Source organism: Lithobates pipiens, unplaced genomic scaffold (genome assembly GCF_037356315.1).
Source record: "Lithobates pipiens isolate NorthernLeopardFrog02 unplaced genomic scaffold, aLitPip1_a1.2 Scaffold_13, whole genome shotgun sequence".
In the NCBI taxonomy this organism is placed as follows: Eukaryota; Metazoa; Chordata; class Amphibia; order Anura; family Ranidae; genus Lithobates; species Lithobates pipiens.
In genome coordinates this window covers 32,317,818-32,336,791 of record NW_027507718.1, presented here as the reverse complement: position 1 = coordinate 32,336,791, position 18,974 = coordinate 32,317,818, and the positions used below count along the sequence as shown (strand labels likewise).

General features: G+C 39.7%; 1 protein-coding gene across 1 annotated transcript in view; it reads right to left on the bottom strand.

Moving 5' to 3' along the window:
- Window positions 1–18,974, bottom strand: part of PTAR1 (protein prenyltransferase alpha subunit repeat containing 1) — a 90,703-nt gene that overhangs the window by 30,212 nt on the left and 41,517 nt on the right. Inside the window, exon 3 of the mRNA XM_077474961.1 lies at window positions 15,378–15,444. Within this exon, the coding sequence (XP_077331087.1) occupies window positions 15,378–15,444 (67 nt within the window). The remainder of the gene's footprint in view (window positions 1–15,377; window positions 15,445–18,974) is intronic.

Here is an 18,974-nt window from a genome sequence, read left to right as displayed (position 1 = left end):
AATGAAGAACCCTTTATCAGTATAAGTGAAAAAAGATATATATGTATATTTAAAGTACCGTGCGCTAATGAGCAAACTGGGGCCACATAAGTGTACCCACCAGTGTGTAGTGCCGAAAGGTGACAGGCCTATTAGCAAACAGTAATGAAAAACCCTTTAACAGTATAAAGTGAAGAAGATATATATATATATATTTAAAATGCCGTGCACTAATGAACAAACTGGGGCCACATAGGTGTACCCACCAGTGTGTAATACCGAAAAGAATATATATATGTGTATATAACCTCAAACAGTATTAATATTAAATCTGTGTATAGTGAAAACCAAAAGGAAATTGAATATGTAAACAAATAACTGAAAATGTGAGCTTTTCACACCCCAGAACCCAAATGGTTAAAAAATATATGTGTGTGTATGTGTTAGTGCATACAAAAAATGAAAATGCAATAATGCAAAAATTTTTTTGGCGATAAAGGCTAAAAAACACATGTGCGAAGTGCAATATCACCTAAAATGGAAATAGTGAAATAGATGAAAAAAATGAAAAAATAAAAATAAAAATAAAAATAAAAATAAAAATAAAAATAAAAATAAAAAATAAAATCTGAGGATGAGTAACAAAAACTATATATAAAACATAAGCAAAATGGCAAATATATATATGTGAAAAATAAGTCCCAAAAAAAAAATGAAAGTTCAATGGTATTAGTCCAAGGGATCCTAGAAAAATCCTTATAGTGACTTTTGTGCTTCCTATTCAGTCTTCACTGTGACTTCTGTGCTCCCCCACCAGGAATCCTACTCACCAGAAGTAGATACCCCTACAGGGGTTAAGAGCCTTAAGAATCAATCTCCAGATATCCCGTTCTTGGTTTAGTGATAGATGCCCGAGCCTGTGTCAGCTTGGATTCCTCAAGTCCTCATGGGGAAAAAAATGGAAGCCTCCATAGTGTAATCCGTAAAAAAGGTTTATTGGCACAATAAAAAATATGTATATAAGAGGCAAAAACAGCAAAAAATCAAAAATAAACAACCAAAAAAATATAAAAAATATACAAAATACCCACAATTCTCATAAAGTGGGCTATTGTATAGAACCACAGTTGATCAGGGGATTAAAATGAGAAACTCCCCCAAAAAATTCCAGATTAACCCCAGAAACTACCATGGGCCATATGTAATAGCATTAAGAACACAAGCGGAAAATGGAAACACTTGTTCATATACCAGGACAAACCTCCCTATAGAGGTGGTAGATCACGGCTGTGTTCCCCCTAGGATAGGGCCCTTTCCGTAGTGTTCAAAAGCGCAAACAAATCCTTCCTTCGGGGGCCGTGTGATAGATACGCGGTTTGCGTTCCACCTGCGTACCAGAACAACAACGGCAACCCGGAAAGTGACGTAACGGCGTGGTTCCGTCGGACGCGTTTCGTCATAGACGTCTTCAGCGGCGGTACCACGCTACCACGTCGCATACGTTATATAGAAAAAGATTTTTTATTTAGGTGATCTGATTGGCCATTACTCTCAGTGCGAGGTTCATTCATACACCAACGGGGATGACCTAATGTATAAGCGGGCGGGCATCAGCCGACGCAAAAGTTAGTCAGCTACTACGAAAGAACACTTTATACCCTTGGATCGAACAGGCTCAATACATAGTCCCGCTACGCTCGAATAGAACGTTCGCTCCTACGTTTTTGGAGGAATATTAGAGACTATTCGGTACACTCCAAAATACATATAAAAAGATAAGGATAAAAATATATATAATAAAATTAAAATATTTTTGACCGACTCATATATGGTAATGAGTAAAAAATTTTTTTTGTATCAAGATCAAGTCTAATTTCACATATTAGAATCCCACTCAGGACTGTCAGCTCAAAGGGTGATCTATCCCAAGGGAGAATACAGCCCCAATGTAGTAATACCTTGAATTGTGTACTCTAACGACCATAGAGAAAAAATTTTTTTAAAAATAGGTAATATAATTAAGTAAATTACTGACCATTAAAAAATAATAATAACAACAGAAAAAGGGGGATTACAGTTTTCCAAGAATATATTCATCCAATTAGAGTTAACTCATTGTGTAATGAAGATGTTTGTGCATCTTACACAAAAATCTACTAGAAAAAATTAAAAAAATTAATTTTACCTTGCGACTAGGGGGGATTTTCTAAAAAATGTTGATTATTTGAAAAAGTAAACCAAAAGCAACACAAGTGATTAACAGAAAGAGAAATATATGCGGTACATTATAGATCAGCTCATTAGGCAATAATCCTCACTATCTACGGGTTGGTCAGTATTAACGTCATATTGTAAAAAACACTGCTAAATTCCTACACAGTGGACATTTTCTTCACATCGTGCAAAAACTCCATCAAAAACTTGCTATAAGTGTGCAAGAAATTGTTATCTATATGCAGATTGGTATTTCCTCTCCCTCCTGTGGACTTTAAATTGCAGATGAAACAAAATAAAAATAGTGGTAATAATACTAAAAATCTAGCGTTTAATACCCAAAAGATATATAATTTATAAAATACGAAAAACCCGGGGTTTGAAATCCAGAGATATAATCAGCAAAGCTTATCTCTGTAAGGTTATGCATTAGGAAGTGCATGTGAAGATACACATGGGTATACCTATATAGATGTGCATGGGAAAAAAACCTCATATGCAACACACAGGGGACAGAAGAAGAGATGCCCCAGAGATATAGATACCAGAACCTTATTATAGAGGAAACAAAGTAAACAAAATGCGTGTGTTCTAGAACATGATAATCCAAAAAACTCCATACCTACACCCCCAAAAATCATAATGTCAGGGTTTACAGGTTAAAGAATAGTAGTAAAGAATATATAAACTGGTTAAAGGGCGTGACTAGCGCTAATGTGGGAACCCCCTTACAAAAAAGAAACCAGAGCAAATTAAGGGTTGGCTATGAAACAATTGAGGTCTATGTCTAGGTTGAGGCCCCGTGGCACCAAAGAACCCAACCTATATATCCACGCGGTTTCATTCTGCGAAATGAGGGTGGTTTTATTCCCTCCCCTCCAATTGCCTTTCACGCAATCTATGCCATAGAATATTAAACCAGACGGATCTCTTTTATGGAATTCATCAAAGTGACGGGAAAGGTTATGATTTGGAAACCCTTTCTTAATATTATTAATATGTTCCCTAATCCTGATGAAAAGGGGGCGTGTGGTCCTGCCCACATACTGCAAATTACAAGGGCATTCTATAACATATGTTACATGTGTGCTCCGGCAAGTAATTAATTCTTTTATTTTATACTCCTTAAAATCTGTCTTCGCTTTAAAAGTTTCTTTCCTTCTTGGCTGTTTCTTGCTAACTTTACATGGAAGACATCTCTGGCATCTATAAAAACCTTTCAGATCATTCGATATTTTTATTTGTCTTGGTGGGTCAATAGCATTATGTACTAAGAAGGAACGTAAAGTCGGGGCCCTTTTGTATACAAACAAGGGCTTTTTGGGAAGAACCTTAGATAATACTTTGTCTTCTTGAAGTATAGGCCAGTATTTTTTAATAATTTTTTCTACATCTCGATATTGGGTATTAAACCCAGTAATAAATGCTAGTTCCCTCTTTACCTCTTTCTTTTTTTGTTTCTCTAGTAATGAATTCCTCTCTAGACATCCAATGTTGTTCTTTAGTTGTAATAGAGGTTCCGACTTGTATCCTTTTTCCTGGAATCTTTCTATAATCAAGTCTGCTTGGTGATAGTAATCTTCCTTAGAGTGGCAATTTCTTCTTAATCTCAACAGCTGACCCTTCGGAATATTGTTTTTCCATTTAGGGTGATGACAGCTGGTAACCGGGATATAACTATTTCTATCCGTAGTTTTGAAGAATGTCTTAGTGTAAAAGATTCCGTCCTTCTTTGAAATTTGAAGGTCCAGGTAATCGACACTATGCTCACTATATTTACCAGTAAAAGTCAAGCCATAGATATTGTTGTCAAGATTGTTCATGAATACATCGAGATCTGTTGGGGTGCCATCCCATAATATGATGAGGTCGTCTATATATCTACGGTAGAACCTCAACTGAGGTATATCCCTACCGTAGATATACTCCTCCTCCCACATGTTCATCATGAGGTTCGCCACACTAGGAGCATAACGGGCCCCCATGGCAACCCCCTTTGTTTGAACATAGTATCTTTGATTGTACCAAAAATAATTGCAACTCATTGCCAACTCTAAACCTTCGATGATGTATTCAACCTGTTCTTGTCGCATATCTGTATTTTCATATAAAGCCTTTTCAACGCCCAATAGGCCATCCTGCTGTACGATGTTCGTATACAGCGAATTAACATCAATGGTCACCATCAAGAGCCTTTCAACATCTCCCAAATCTTGGAGTTCTCTTAACAATTGGGTACTGTCCTTCAGATAGGATCTACCTTCTTGGACCAAGGGTTTTAGGAATTTGTCCAGATATTCCCCTAAACGTGAAAAAATGGAATTTATTCCACTAATTATAGGCCTCCCTGGTGGTTTAATAATTCTCTTGTGGATTTTTGGCATGTAATATATTACCGGGGTTTTCGTTGAATTCGAGATTAAATACTCGGCCTCATCATCATTGAGAATTCCCATTTCTTTCCCCTTCTTCACGAACATGGCTAGTTTCTTCTCGTACTCGTGCTTAGGGTTGCCTTTCAACTTCTTATATGTATTTTCGATATTTAACAGCCTTTCCATTTCATCTAAATAATCTGATTTATTCAGGATAACCAGACCCCCCCCTTTATCGGCTGGTCTGATGACCACATTTTTCTTTTTCCCTAATGTTCTGATGGTTTTCCAGATATTCACAGATTTTCTATAGTTAGTCTTATCTAATTTTCTTAGGTCGGCCTCCACCATTTTGCTAAAGGCCCCCATGCATTGATTGCCTGGGGTGTTTGGATTGAATGTAGATTTATTTTTAAGGTTAGTTTGGACGTATATGGATTCTTTCTTGTTGTTCCCTCCTATATTAATGGCAAAATGTTTCTTAATATTCAGTTTCCTCATGAACTTTTTCAGATCAATGAATGCTTCAAACTTGTCTAATGTCTTATCTGGGGCAAATTTTAGTCCTAAATCCAAAATCTTTATCTCTTCATCGTCGAAAGTTGTATCGCTTAGATTATAGATGCCCTTCCCAATTAAGTTCTTCTTCTTTTGTTTCTTCTTTCCTCCTCTACTTCCCCTGGTCCGTTTTCTCCTTCCCTGTGTCTCCACATAGTTGTTCCCGGGTTGACTTCCCATGGTGTCCCTAAGGGATATGTCTCCGGGCGATCTAGAGGTGGTCCTTCTCTGTTCATTGTACCATAAGGGACACCTTGGGGTTCCCTGTACTCTGTTTGTTTTCTCCATCTTGGATTCCTGTACGATGGTTTGGCAGTCCATCTCCCTGGAGGTCTGTCTCGTTGTCCATTCCTGGGAAAATCCCCATAGTCCCTATAATTTCTTGATTGGGGGTAACTATTCCCTCTGTGATTTCCTCGGTTTTGCCTAAATGCGTAATGTGAATCTCCTCTTGAAGGGGTGTACCTGCCTCTATGGTCCTGCGAGTAAGAATAATCTCTCAGGGGGGTGTACCTGTTTCTAGTGGGTACATTATACCTAGGTGTGATTGGACTATCCCCTCTGTATAACTCTTGTTGGTGGCTTCTCTGATCATCTATTTGAACATTCCTACGTCCATATTGTCTATTTTGTGGTCTATCTCTTGATATTCGATTTGTTCTCATAATTGGTTGTGGTGTACTTGTTGGCTGTTCTGGATTCATAATTTCCATTGAACCGTCTGGACTCTCATTATCATGGATTAATTCGATCTCATCTGCGAGCTCTTGAAGGCCTGTCTGCCATTTATAAACTTTAAAATCGTTATAATCAATTACATCTCTCTTGAACTTCTTTAGTTTTTTGGCCTGTATTTCCGAATCATATTTTTTAATCGATTCCTGTAATTCTTTTTCTTTTTCTTCGTAATCTTTATGTTTGCTAAAGGGTATTAGAGATTGTTTTATTTCAGAAATAATCATTTCGATCCCCTTAAGTTTATGTTGTCTTCTTTTTACAATCAGTTGCAATAGATCATTTTCAGTTCTATTGAAAAAAGAATACCATTCGTTCATGAGTTCAGTATCTTCAAGATTATCATTTGGATTGAGATCCCATCTCAGACTTCTGGGTGTCATTTTGGCATTTATATACATCTCAAGACTAGCTATGTCCCACCATACTCTCAGCTGCTTTTCCATTGTATGTCTAAGTTGTTTTATTAACCCGCATAGGTCTTGTGTATTTGTAACACCTTCCTGATTAAAGATACTCTTAATGTCAATATTCCTACTCCCCATATATCCGAAGATATCCATAGCTGCAGTTTAAAAAACTCCACTAAACAATAGTACAGTCTTAAAGTAATAATGAGAAATAAAAATCTATATAAAAAACCGCGCTAATCAGCACCAGGAGAGGCTTAAGCCAAATCAAAATAAAAATAAAAAGCTCTGTATGAATCTAAAGTACCTGCATGTAAAAACACTACATAGGCTGCTGCCCCCCGAACGAAAGGAAACCCCTTAGAAGGGTTCCTTTTAAAAGTGAAAATTATAAGAATATTATCGGGTTAATTGGCGCTACCTAGAAAACAGGTCTCCATTACAAAAAGGGTCTTGTGGAGAATCAATGAATGGGGAGCCAGGGTACGGTCTGAATTCCATAAAAGAGATCCGTCTGGTTTAATATTCTATGGCATAGATTGCGTGAAAGGCAATTGGAGGGGAGGGAATAAAACCACCCTCATTTCGCAGAATGAAACCGCGTGGATATATAGGTTGGGTTCTTTGGTGCCACGGGGCCTCAACCTAGACATAGACCTCAATTGTTTCATAGCCAACCCTTAATTTGCTCTGGTTTCTTTTTTGTAAGGGGGTTCCCACATTAGCGCTAGTCACGCCCTTTAACCAGTTTATATATTCTTTACTACTATTCTTTAACCTGTAAACCCTGACATTATGATTTTTGGGGGTGTAGGTATGGAGTTTTTTTGGATTATCATGTTCTAGAACACACGCATTTTGTTTACTTTGTTTCCTCTATAATAAGGTTCTGGTATCTATATCTCTGGGGCATCTCTTCTTCTGTCCCCTGTGTGTTGCATATGAGGTTTTTTTCCCATGCACATCTATATAGGTATACCCATGTGTATCTTCACATGCACTTCCTAATGCATAACCTTACAGAGATAAGCTTTGCTGATTATATCTCTGGATTTCAAACCCCGGGTTTTTCGTATTTTATAAATTATATATCTTTTGGGTATTAAACGCTAGATTTTTAGTATTATTACCACTATTTTTATTTTGTTTCATCTGCAATTTAAAGTCCACAGGAGGGAGAGGAAATACCAATCTGCATATAGATAACAATTTCTTGCACACTTATAGCAAGTTTTTGATGGAGTTTTTGCACGATGTGAAGAAAATGTCCACTGTGTAGAATTTAGCAGTGTTTTTTACAATATGACGTTAATACTGACCAACCCGTAGATAGTGAGGATTATTGCCTAATGAGCTGATCTATAATGTACCGCATATATTTCTCTTTCTGTTAATCACTTGTGTTGCTTTTGGTTTACTTTTTCAAATAATCAACATTTTTTAGAAAATCCCCCCTAGTCGCAAGGTAAAATTAATTTTTTTAATTTTTTCTAGTAGATTTTTGTGTAAGATGCACAAACATCTTCATTACACAATGAGTTAACTCTAATTGGATGAATATATTCTTGGAAAACTGTAATCCCCCTTTTTCTGTTGTTATTATTATTTTTTAATGGTCAGTAATTTACTTAATTATATTACCTATTTTTAAAAAAATTTTTTCTCTATGGTCGTTAGAGTACACAATTCAAGGTATTACTACATTGGGGCTGTATTCTCCCTTGGGATAGATCACCCTTTGAGCTGACAGTCCTGAGTGGGATTCTAATATGTGAAATTAGACTTGATCTTGATACAAAAAAAATTTTTTTACTCATTACCATATATGAGTCGGTCAAAAATATTTTAATTTTATTATATATATTTTTATCCTTATCTTTTTATATGTATTTTGGAGTGTACCGAATAGTCTCTAATATTCCTCCAAAAACGTAGGAGCGAACGTTCTATTCGAGCGTAGCGGGACTATGTATTGAGCCTGTTCGATCCCAAGGGTATAAAGTGTTCTTTCGTAGTAGCTGACTAACTTTTGCGTCGGCTGATGCCCGCCCGCTTATACATTAGGTCATCCCCGTTGGTGTATGAATGAACCTCGCACTGAGAGTAATGGCCAATCAGATCACCTAAATAAAAAATCTTTTTCTATATAACGTATGCGACGTGGTAGCGTGGTACCGCCGCTGAAGACGTCTATGACGAAACGCGTCCGACGGAACCACGCCGTTACGTCACTTCCGGGTTGCCGTTGTTGTTCTGGTACGCAGGTGGAACGCAAACCGCGTATCTATCACACGGCCCCCGAAGGAAGGATTTGTTTGCGCTTTTGAACACTACGGAAAGGGCCCTATCCTAGGGGGAACACAGCCGTGATCTACCACCTCTATAGGGAGGTTTGTCCTGGTATATGAACAAGTGTTTCCATTTTCCGCTTGTGTTCTTAATGCTATTACATATGGCCCATGGTAGTTTCTGGGGTTAATCTGGAATTTTTTGGGGGAGTTTCTCATTTTAATCCCCTGATCAACTGTGGTTCTATACAATAGCCCACTTTATGAGAATTGTGGGTATTTTGTATATTTTTTATATTTTTTTGGTTGTTTATTTTTGATTTTTTGCTGTTTTTGCCTCTTATATACATATTTTTTATTGTGCCAATAAACCTTTTTTACGGATTACACTATGGAGGCTTCCATTTTTTTCCCCATGAGGACTTGAGGAATCCAAGCTGACACAGGCTCGGGCATCTATCACTAAACCAAGAACGGGATATCTGGAGATTGATTCTTAAGGCTCTTAACCCCTGTAGGGGTATCTACTTCTGGTGAGTAGGATTCCTGGTGGGGGAGCACAGAAGTCACAGTGAAGACTGAATAGGAAGCACAAAAGTCACTATAAGGATTTTTCTAGGATCCCTTGGACTAATACCATTGAACTTTCATTTTTTTTGGGACTTATTTTTCACATATATATATTTGCCATTTTGCTTATGTTTTATATATAGTTTTTGTTACTCATCCTCAGATTTTATTTTTTATTTTTATTTTTATTTTTATTTTTATTTTTATTTTTATTTTTATTTTTTCATTTTTTTCATCTATTTCACTATTTCCATTTTAGGTGATATTGCACTTCGCACATGTGTTTTTTAGCCTTTATCGCCAAAAAAATTTTTGCATTATTGCATTTTCATTTTTTGTATGCACTAACACATACACACACATATATTTTTTAACCATTTGGGTTCTGGGGTGTGAAAAGCTCACATTTTCAGTTATTTGTTTACATATTCAATTTCCTTTTGGTTTTCACTATACACAGATTTAATATTAATACTGTTTGAGGTTATATACACATATATATATTCTTTTCGGTATTACACACTGGTGGGTACACCTATGTGGCCCCAGTTTGTTCATTAGTGCACGGCATTTTAAATATATATATATATATCTTCTTCACTTTATACTGTTAAAGGGTTTTTCATTACTGTTTGCTAATAGGCCTGTCACCTTTCGGCACTACACACTGGTGGGTACACTTATGTGGCCCCAGTTTGCTCATTAGCGCACGGTACTTTAAATATACATATATATCTTTTTTCACTTATACTGATAAAGGGTTCTTCATTGTTGCTAATAGGCCTGCCACTGAATGTAATTTGTCGCATCTCAGGCGATTTGACTTTTAATTTCATCAGGTTGCATATGTAGTTTGGCACATATGATCTTTTGGCCTGTATTTTTAACATACTTGAGAATGTGTGTTTGAATAGATATTCTTTAGGGAAGGATCCTAGCCTGTTCTAACATCATTAGTTCCTGATTTTCTACTGTTTTGTAGTATTATTTTAATGAGTCTGATTGGTAATTCCCGTCACTAGTAATTAATGTTTTGGGACCCCTTTTTTCTATGATGGCCTACAGATTTATTACATTTAGTGTTTGATTCAAATCTTTCTTTGGGCGGAGCTGGGGCTTTTCTTGGTGTCCTTAGCTCTTTATGTGATTCTGGGGTTGGCAGTATACAGTGTCATTATAAGTAGGGTGAGAGGGAATACTGTGCTTTTTGCAAAGACCGTACCCTGGCTCCCCATTCATTGATTCTCCACAAGACCCTTTTTGTAATGGAGACCTGTTTTCTAGGTAGCGCCAATTAACCCGATAATATTCTTATAATTTTCACTTTTAAAAGGAACCCTTCTAAGGGGTTTCCTTTCGTTCGGGGGGCAGCAGCCTATGTAGTGTTTTTACATGCAGGTACTTTAGATTCATACAGAGCTTTTTATTTTTATTTTGATTTGGCTTAAGCCTCTCCTGGTGCTGATTAGCGCGGTTTTTTATATAGATTTTTATTTCTCATTATTTCATTGCAGAGGCCTTCTCCTGATCCCTTGGCAATGTTGTCACGTAAAACCTGCTCGGGGGTAGTTCTGAAAACTCCAACCTGTACCCCTGATCGACAACGCTCTTCAGGAACAGATTTGGAGACAGCCTGTCCCATTGTTCGCGAAAAGCTGACAGTCTCCCCCCCACTGGGGAGATATTGTCACTTGCTCTTAGGGGACCTCCTGGTCTTTTTTATGGGACTGCTGAAAAGCACGAAAATTCTTTTTGGCAATCTGCTTTTTCTTAACTGGAAAAGCCTTCTTTTTATCGGCTGTTCTATCCAGCACAGACTCTAAATCGGGACCAAAGAGCAAGTCACCCGAGAAGGGAAGACCACACAGCTTGACCTTAGGAGCAGTGTCCCCAGACCATGTTTTCAGCCAAACTGCTCTCCTGGCTGAATTTACAAGAGCCGAAGACCTAGCGGCCAGTTTAACCGATTCTGCTGATGCATCCGCCATGTATTTGACTGCATTCAGGATCAGTGGAAAGGACTCTAAGAGATCCTTGCGGGGTGTCCCCGCCTCAATATGGCTCTTCAGCTTCTCTACCCAACATTCCAGATTCCTGGCCACTACCGTAGCTGCCCTTGCTGGTTTTAGACTGACTGACGCAGCATCCCAAGCCTTTTTAAGGATGTAGTCAGCTTTTTTGTCCATTGGGTCTTTAAGGATCCCCATATCCTCAAAGGCTAGATCCGTTCGTCTGGATACCTGCGAGAAAGCTGCATCGACTCTGGGTTTCTTGTTCCAAACCTCTGAGTCCTTATCTTCGAAGGGAAACCTTCTCTTGAGAGCTTTAGAGAAGAAAGGGGCTTTTTCTGGGTCCTTCCACTCCTTTCTCACTGAGTCTGAGAGGACCCTGTGGACTGGAAAAACTCTCCGTTTTGTTTCGTCCAACCCCTGGTACATTTTGTCATGAACTGACAGTTGTACTTTTTCTTCTTGAATTTCTAGAGTAGTGTAGATTGCTTTAAGAATATCATCTACTTCCTCTAGTGATAGCTTGAATTTGGAGCCCCTGCTATCTGCTTCCTCTTCCTCCTCCTCAGAATCCCTGAAGGAGATGAGAGTACTACCCCCTTCGTCTCCAGACTCTTCAGTTTCCACCTGTCTGGATGACGACGCCCTGGGGCTGGGCGGTAAGTTCTGAGGCTCGGTCTGTGCGGGAGGGTTTTGTATCAGGATGGACCTGACTGAACTCAAGGAGTTTGTCAGCTCTTTAACCGAAGAAAACAAATCCTTATATTGTTGAGATGTTTCCTCTTCCACCAATTCTCTGATACAATTTCTGCACATTGCCTTCTGCCATGAATCTCTGAGGGGGGTCTTGCAAGAAGGACATTTTCTCTGACCTGGTCTAGCTTTTCCTAGTGATTTTTCCTGAAACGACATACAGGTTTAACTCACTAAAAGCTCTCAACAACCAGTTGCTTAACACCAAGCCAGTGCAGAGACCCACCACCAAAGAGACCACTAGTGAGACCCCAGAACTAGGCTGCAAAAGGTCAGAGCGAAGTCCACCTCCGACCTGCAGCGACAGGCCCCCAAGAGGGGGGAACAGACAAAGACATAGCCCAACAGTAAAGCAGAGGGTGCCAGTGCACCTTACGTACCTGGGCTGGACCGGTGCTAGGGGCGCCTGTCTCAGCCATAGCTGGCTTACACTCTTCCATCGTTTGAGTGAGGCAACTATCACAAACAGCTCTGTCATTTTAAATTTTCCCGGCCGCCGCGTCATCAGGGCCGGCCAGAAGCGGAAGCACGCGGTCACCTGACCCGCCCCATGATCCCTGCGTTCCAGGCGCTTGAACCACGGCGCCACGCCCCCTCAGAGCGCCCGCGCGTCACCGTGAACGACGCCGTCGCCGCCCGGGACCCGGCGCCGAAAACGGAGCCATGCCGCTGACCTGCAGCGGCCTCCGCCAGCAACAGAGCCCTCCCTGCGCTAACCAGCGGACACCGGGCACCCGACGCCGGCACTCCGAGGGTCCTTACTCCCGTGAGATGGCGGGACCAGGAGCTCCAGGAGTCCTCTCCCCGTGGAGATGCTGCTGGGGGTCAAAAAGAAACAACCTGCAACGAAAGGTAAGCCTTACTCCCCTGCAGAGAGTGTAGCTCTCCCTGGTTCAGGCACATGCTTCCTCCAAGGAGGAAACACAATAACTGAAGCCATGGAGGAAGAGGAGGTGTTTTTAAAGTGGGCATGTGTTTCCTAATTACAAGGTGGAGCTACACTCTCTCCGGGGTTGTCCTGAAAGGCGATTTGAGAAATATCTGCCTGCATTTTTTAGTACCGAGGACATCATTGATCCTGACCAAATCTCCAACTCAATTTGCAGAAATGCAGCCCCAAACTTGCAAGGAACCTCCACCATCCTTCACTGTTGCCTGCAGACACCGATTATTGTACCCCTCTCCAGCCCTTCGAGAACAAACTGCCTCCCTGCTACTGCCAAACATTTCACATTTTGACTCATCAGTCCAGAGCACCTGCTGATATTTTTCTGCTCCCCAGTTCCTATGATTTTGTGCATAGGACGCGGAAACAACGCTAAGCCACTCAAATATGGAGAGGACGTTGTTAATGTGCTTTTCAAAATATATGTCATAAAAGTTTCCGATCTCTTCATTGATATGGTCAATATAATCAAATGATATAGTAAATGATGACTTGATTATTTAGACCCTTTGCCGACCTCCAAAGATCCTAATGTTTAACCCCAACCAAATGATTTCAATATCTGCAGGTCAAGCACAATGTCATAACTGTACACCTTTGAGGAAGCTCCATAATTCCAACCTTTTGAGTCTAAATGTAAGACACTGAGTTGGGCTGATCTCCTTGCTTTATGGAAATTTGAACTCTAAACAATTGTCAACACCTTTGAGCTATGTTAGTAGGTGGGAAAATGACCTCCAATTCCCCCTTGACCCCAAACATTGGGCTCCCACAAATTCCCTGCTCCTAGAACACTGTAGCAGTGGAAAGAAACTGCAAAAAGCACTGCTTCAGTGCTACATGGTTCCCACCAGGTTAGCCCACACTAACCCAAACACCTTCACTCACTGCTTTCATGACAGCCTAGAGGCAGGCTCTTTTATGCATACTTGTTGGTCCTGCCCAGTGGTGCAGCGCCTTTGGCGACAAGCATATGACATGATCCAAACCCTCGTCCGCCAATCAGTGCCACCAAATACACTAGAGGAGCTCCTTAACCGAAAACCAGATGGATCAGGTCTCAATTCACCCTCATGACACAAATCGTTACAGCCACGAAACGGATAGTCCCAAAGGCGTGGCATTTGCTGCATCTATCTGTCTTGGAAGTCAAAACTCGAATGCACTGAACTCGAATTAGAAACTCACTGCTAGACTCCAAGGTAACATGTCTAAATTTAGTATGGGAATCATGGGTCTCAGCTTATCGTCTAAGTAATGTCAACTGGCGACTCTAGGATCTACGTTTCCTTACAACCTCTGTAAAGTACCAACCCTCCTGGTTGGTTACTGTAACTCCCTCTCATTGCCCCTCACCCCCCCCCCCCTCCTATTTTCGACCCTACACCTCCTTTTCCATCTCTACTGCCTCTTATTTCCGTTTACTAGTTATATCTTATCAAGGATACTGCATTTGTGATCTGTGTTGCTTCATGCACTGCAAGCACCATGCTCATTGTTACCAGTTAACGCAGTGGCATAGTCCATATGTTACTATATCGCACTGTACATTGTTACTGGCTATTTCATCTTCCTCACACATGTTGCTAGTACAAAATACCAGGACTTCATAATTTTTGTACTTTTTTTTTGAAACTCAAAAACTTATTGAATAAGAAAATCAAATCCCATTAAAAAAATAAATTAATCATAGTAAAAATTATAGTGAGTTAAATAAAATAAAATAAAAAATACATAAAAAAAAGTAATTATTATTAATAATAACAAACAACCACCATTATTCATAATCGTTTTTATAGCGATAATATGTATACTGGTAAACTGTACACTTCTACCTATGACGATCAGAGATACTTATGCTTAGATTGCCTTAAAAAATATTTTATTATCCTCTATATAATTCTTTTGCGTTTACAAAATAATTTTTCATTGCCATCTTCTTTCAGGTCATGCGAAGTCTTGCTAATTCGATTTTAAGTATGAATACTATAATAATTAAACTAAAATCTATTTTTCTGGTATCGTACAAGGAAAAATTTCCAAAATGTTCCTGTCAAAATTTATCACACTCGCACTCACTCTCGAAAAGCAGTATACTAATGAACAGGAAATTGAATGATTGTTCCGAATACAGAGATTTTTTTATCAAACGTTCTAACAATGTGTAGTAGGCTTAAGTTAGGAATGAAAAATACACAAGCTAAAATAAAGGCTGAAAGGTCCACAACATTTGCAAGAAATACTGCAAGTAAATAAATACTACTAGAACTATTAGGGTAGATACTCCTTATATTAGGGAAATGTTTGGCTAAAAAATAAAAAGTGTGTCCCACAAGATTATCTGCCAGCATCCTGTCAATGAATAATCTGTAATGACGTGTGCGCCCAAGTTCTGCCTAATGAAAAGCGAAACATGGATGCAATACTTATACTTGGTTACCAGTGTTCCATGAATTGTAAACCAATATAAATTTAACAAGTGTACTCATATAGCGTAGGATAGCAGAGCAAAGGGTGCAAGTCTCAAGTGTAGTACTAACCTTACATTCCAGGCTGTGGCGAAATCTGGATTCAGAAGCAGTAGTGTGCACGTTACATCAATAAGCTCTACAAGACAGGAAAGGAATCACTGCATTACTAATCGAGTATATATGATATGAATACATCTGTAAATGCCTAATCTTGTACCGTAGACGCATACCAATTAATCATTATTAGAAAGTAGCTGTAAATCAACATCTATGGAATTTCATGCTACTTGGCATCCAGCAGCACTTGCTCAGCACCTAAAAGTGAGGCACATACAAACCTTGAAGACTGACCTGGAAATAATTACTAGCCTACCCGGTGAAGACTTCTGTTCTCCAATCAGGCCACTGGATCCATCTGTAATTGTATTGCTCAGAATGGAGACTCAGCACACAGTTATTCGAAGGGGCACCTGAGGCACCCTGGGGAATCTTCCCAGAAAACCATGCAAGACTTCTGCAAACCGCCAAGGTTTCTTTATAAGCATTAGCAGGTCAGTAAATTTTACTTCTTGCTAGAAGCACAGTAGCTCTTTACGCAAGGTGCTGAAATGTGCTTGTTGAAAAACAGCAAAATTAATATCATACATTTAAAGAAGGAAAAAAGGATTAAGAAAATAACCAAACTTTTTCTCCTTTCTGCTGAGCTAGGTGTACGTTTCAAATTATTACACCCAGAGCATAGTTTTGACAAGCTGATAATCCATTTTAAGGAGACTTCTCTTTTAGTTTAGCTTGAACAAGAATCTTTGTTCCAAATCTTATTTCTACCCACATATTTCCTTCCAGCAACTGCCGCAAGAGCAGCAGATCAATAGTCTCTGGGGCACACAAATCACAGAGTCAACGTATGTTTACTGGTCCCTCCAGTTGGTCAGGACCAAAAACAAACGCAATGCCAGAAGTCGTTGACAGTTCTTGCTGATAAGGTGTATAGACCTGGGTTCATTTCACATAGTTATTAGAAAAAGAAAAACAAATTATCACACATACAACAAACCAGTAAACACTTTTGGAAAAGCAGCTATTGGTAAATAGATTTTTGCAGAAACTCAACTGCACTGTGGTATAAGGCCTGTGTTGACTTTGGGCTTGTGTTGAGGACATACTGTAATTTTGAGACACTTCTGAGATCATTCAGAATTCATTGAAAAGTTAAATTAAATTGCCACATTCTCAGTTCAAGGTGATAAAATTGGTAGTGAGATCCACTTGGAAAATATTCTTCGTTGCCACTAGGTGGAATATAGTTTGTGGCAGTGGTGTTATCTAGGTGGATCAGCTAGTCAAACTTCCTCATTTGTGGGATCTTTACAAATGAGGGTAATGCCAGCAAATTTCCTGCAAAAAGAAATTTGCTTGATCCCCCCATCAACACATACAGTGTTGATGCAGGAATGGGTGGGGGGTGGGGAGACAGTGATTATTGCTATTGGTCATAGCAGCCGCTAGCGATAATCACAGGTAAAACCCAGCATTCTGGTTGTTCACCCAAGTTGATCGACCAACTGGTACATTCAGCTTACATACACGGTTTAAATCTCGGACGGTTCCTGCTGCATTGGCCAAGATGCGAAACGTGTATTAGAATATCCAGGCTCCTATGAAATGCAGTCACTATGTTTAGTATTCAAGTCAGAACAGACTTTAGAATGACTATCTGGAAAGAAAGCCATGCATGCCTTCTTTGACAAAGTCTGTAGGCCTACCTTTCTGGTTGATGCGATTTCCAGAAAAAAGGTCACCTTAAGGGTCAAAAATCTTATTGAGAAATTTGCTACGGGTTTAATCAACAGCTTGTTTAAATTACTGAGGACCGAAAAGATCCTAGGAAGAAATCATCTTTTGCTGAATTGGTGAGCAATGCTCACTGGCCAACATAAATCTCAGAGTCAGCAAGATCCATGCCCTCCTGAAGGAAATCCAGAATAATAAGTATAGCAGAAAGGGAGTTTCTGCCAGGAGGAGAAAATCTTCCAGACTTTGGGGTAAATCTTACTAGTTGCCATCTTCCTGCTCTTGAGCAAAGCATTGATCACCCTATGAGAGTAGCCTTCTGCTCTTAAGATTTCAAGATCTTTGCCGTTAGCTGGGAAGATTGAGGCCGGGACTGGAACACCCAGTGCTGCGACACCAGGTCCTCTCGAAAAGGCAGAGACCAAGGCGGGTGCACAGACATCCTTTGTAGGTTGGTGGACCAGGTCCACCTTGATGGCCACAGGTCTATCAGGATTTTTTTACCTGGAGTTACCTTCCGATACGCTCTCGGAAGCAGTGCTAGAAGTGGGAATGCATCGCCTACGATGAAGTCACAATTTTGGACAATGCATCTTCCTCTAGGGCACCAATTTTCAGGAGAAAAGCTCTACATTCTTGTTTGCACTTTCTGCAAACAAGTCTATGGTGGGCGTGATCTACCTCTATGAAATCTACTAAAAATAATTATGGGTTAAGCTCCCAATTGCTTTGTTGTATAATTGCTCAGCTGAGAAAATCTGCTAAAATATGTAGGCATTGTACGATATGTACGACTGTAAATTGGGAGTATGTTCCTCTATCCCCAAGATAGGATTTTTAAGCTGTCTGAAAGAGTAGAGAGCACTTCCCTGATTATCCAGGTATGTCACTGAAGTTGTGTTGTCAGAAAAGAGGACGAAGACTTAGTTCCTCACTAAAACATGAAAAAACAAAAAAGCCTCTTTCAGTGCTGTTAATTCTCCATCTCCTACTTACAATCTTCCTTTATTTGATGGTCTTGGGTGTGTGCTCCCCTGCTGGCATCTGTGGTAATCTTCATGGGGCAAGTTTGTGCCGAAGCCCTGCCTCTTGAAAGGTTTATGGGGTTCTGCCACACCACCAAGGATAGGCAAACCTCAGAAGGAAATGAGGCTCTTGAATCTAAGGACTCTTTTTGATACCACAAAGACAGAACAAAGGCTTGGAGATGCCTCAAATGCCAGACCAAGCTCAGGGATGAGATAGAGGCAGTCATTAGGCCTAAGAGTCTCATGATGTATCTTTGTGACACTAGACTTGCTGTCACCAATTGATGGGTCAATGAGTGCATATTTTCCTCTTACACTGAATTTATTATGTATCCTAAGATAGTCTTGTCTGAGCTGATTTCAGCAACGGTTTCTCTGTTTATATCAACCACGCAAGATCTTCTAGGATGGACAGTAACACTTGCAGATACAAAACAAACCCAAGGATGAACCGAGGGAAAAAACCAAGCTTTACTTACCACCAGCCCACAAACAACCAAATAACCTGTCTAACAGTATGCGTTAAAAACAGGGGTTTAGTCTGCACACATTTTCAAATGCATGTGTAAGCCACAAGTGCCCAAAGTCGCACCAAAAGTAGTGTAAGAACTTTTTTACAAGTCTGAGCAATTCAAGCAGCTCCTATTGGAACGGTTTCATTGCACTTATTGGGGTGCGAATTGTCATGTGAATCGTGCTCTCAAAATCGGAGCGCATGTCACACCAGTGTGAACCAGGCCCATTTATAAACAGCATAAAACAAAACCCAAGCATTTTCGCCATCTATAGATTCCGGGCAGAGGGGGGAAATAAAAATTTACTGTATATTCGTAAAGTTGCCAGA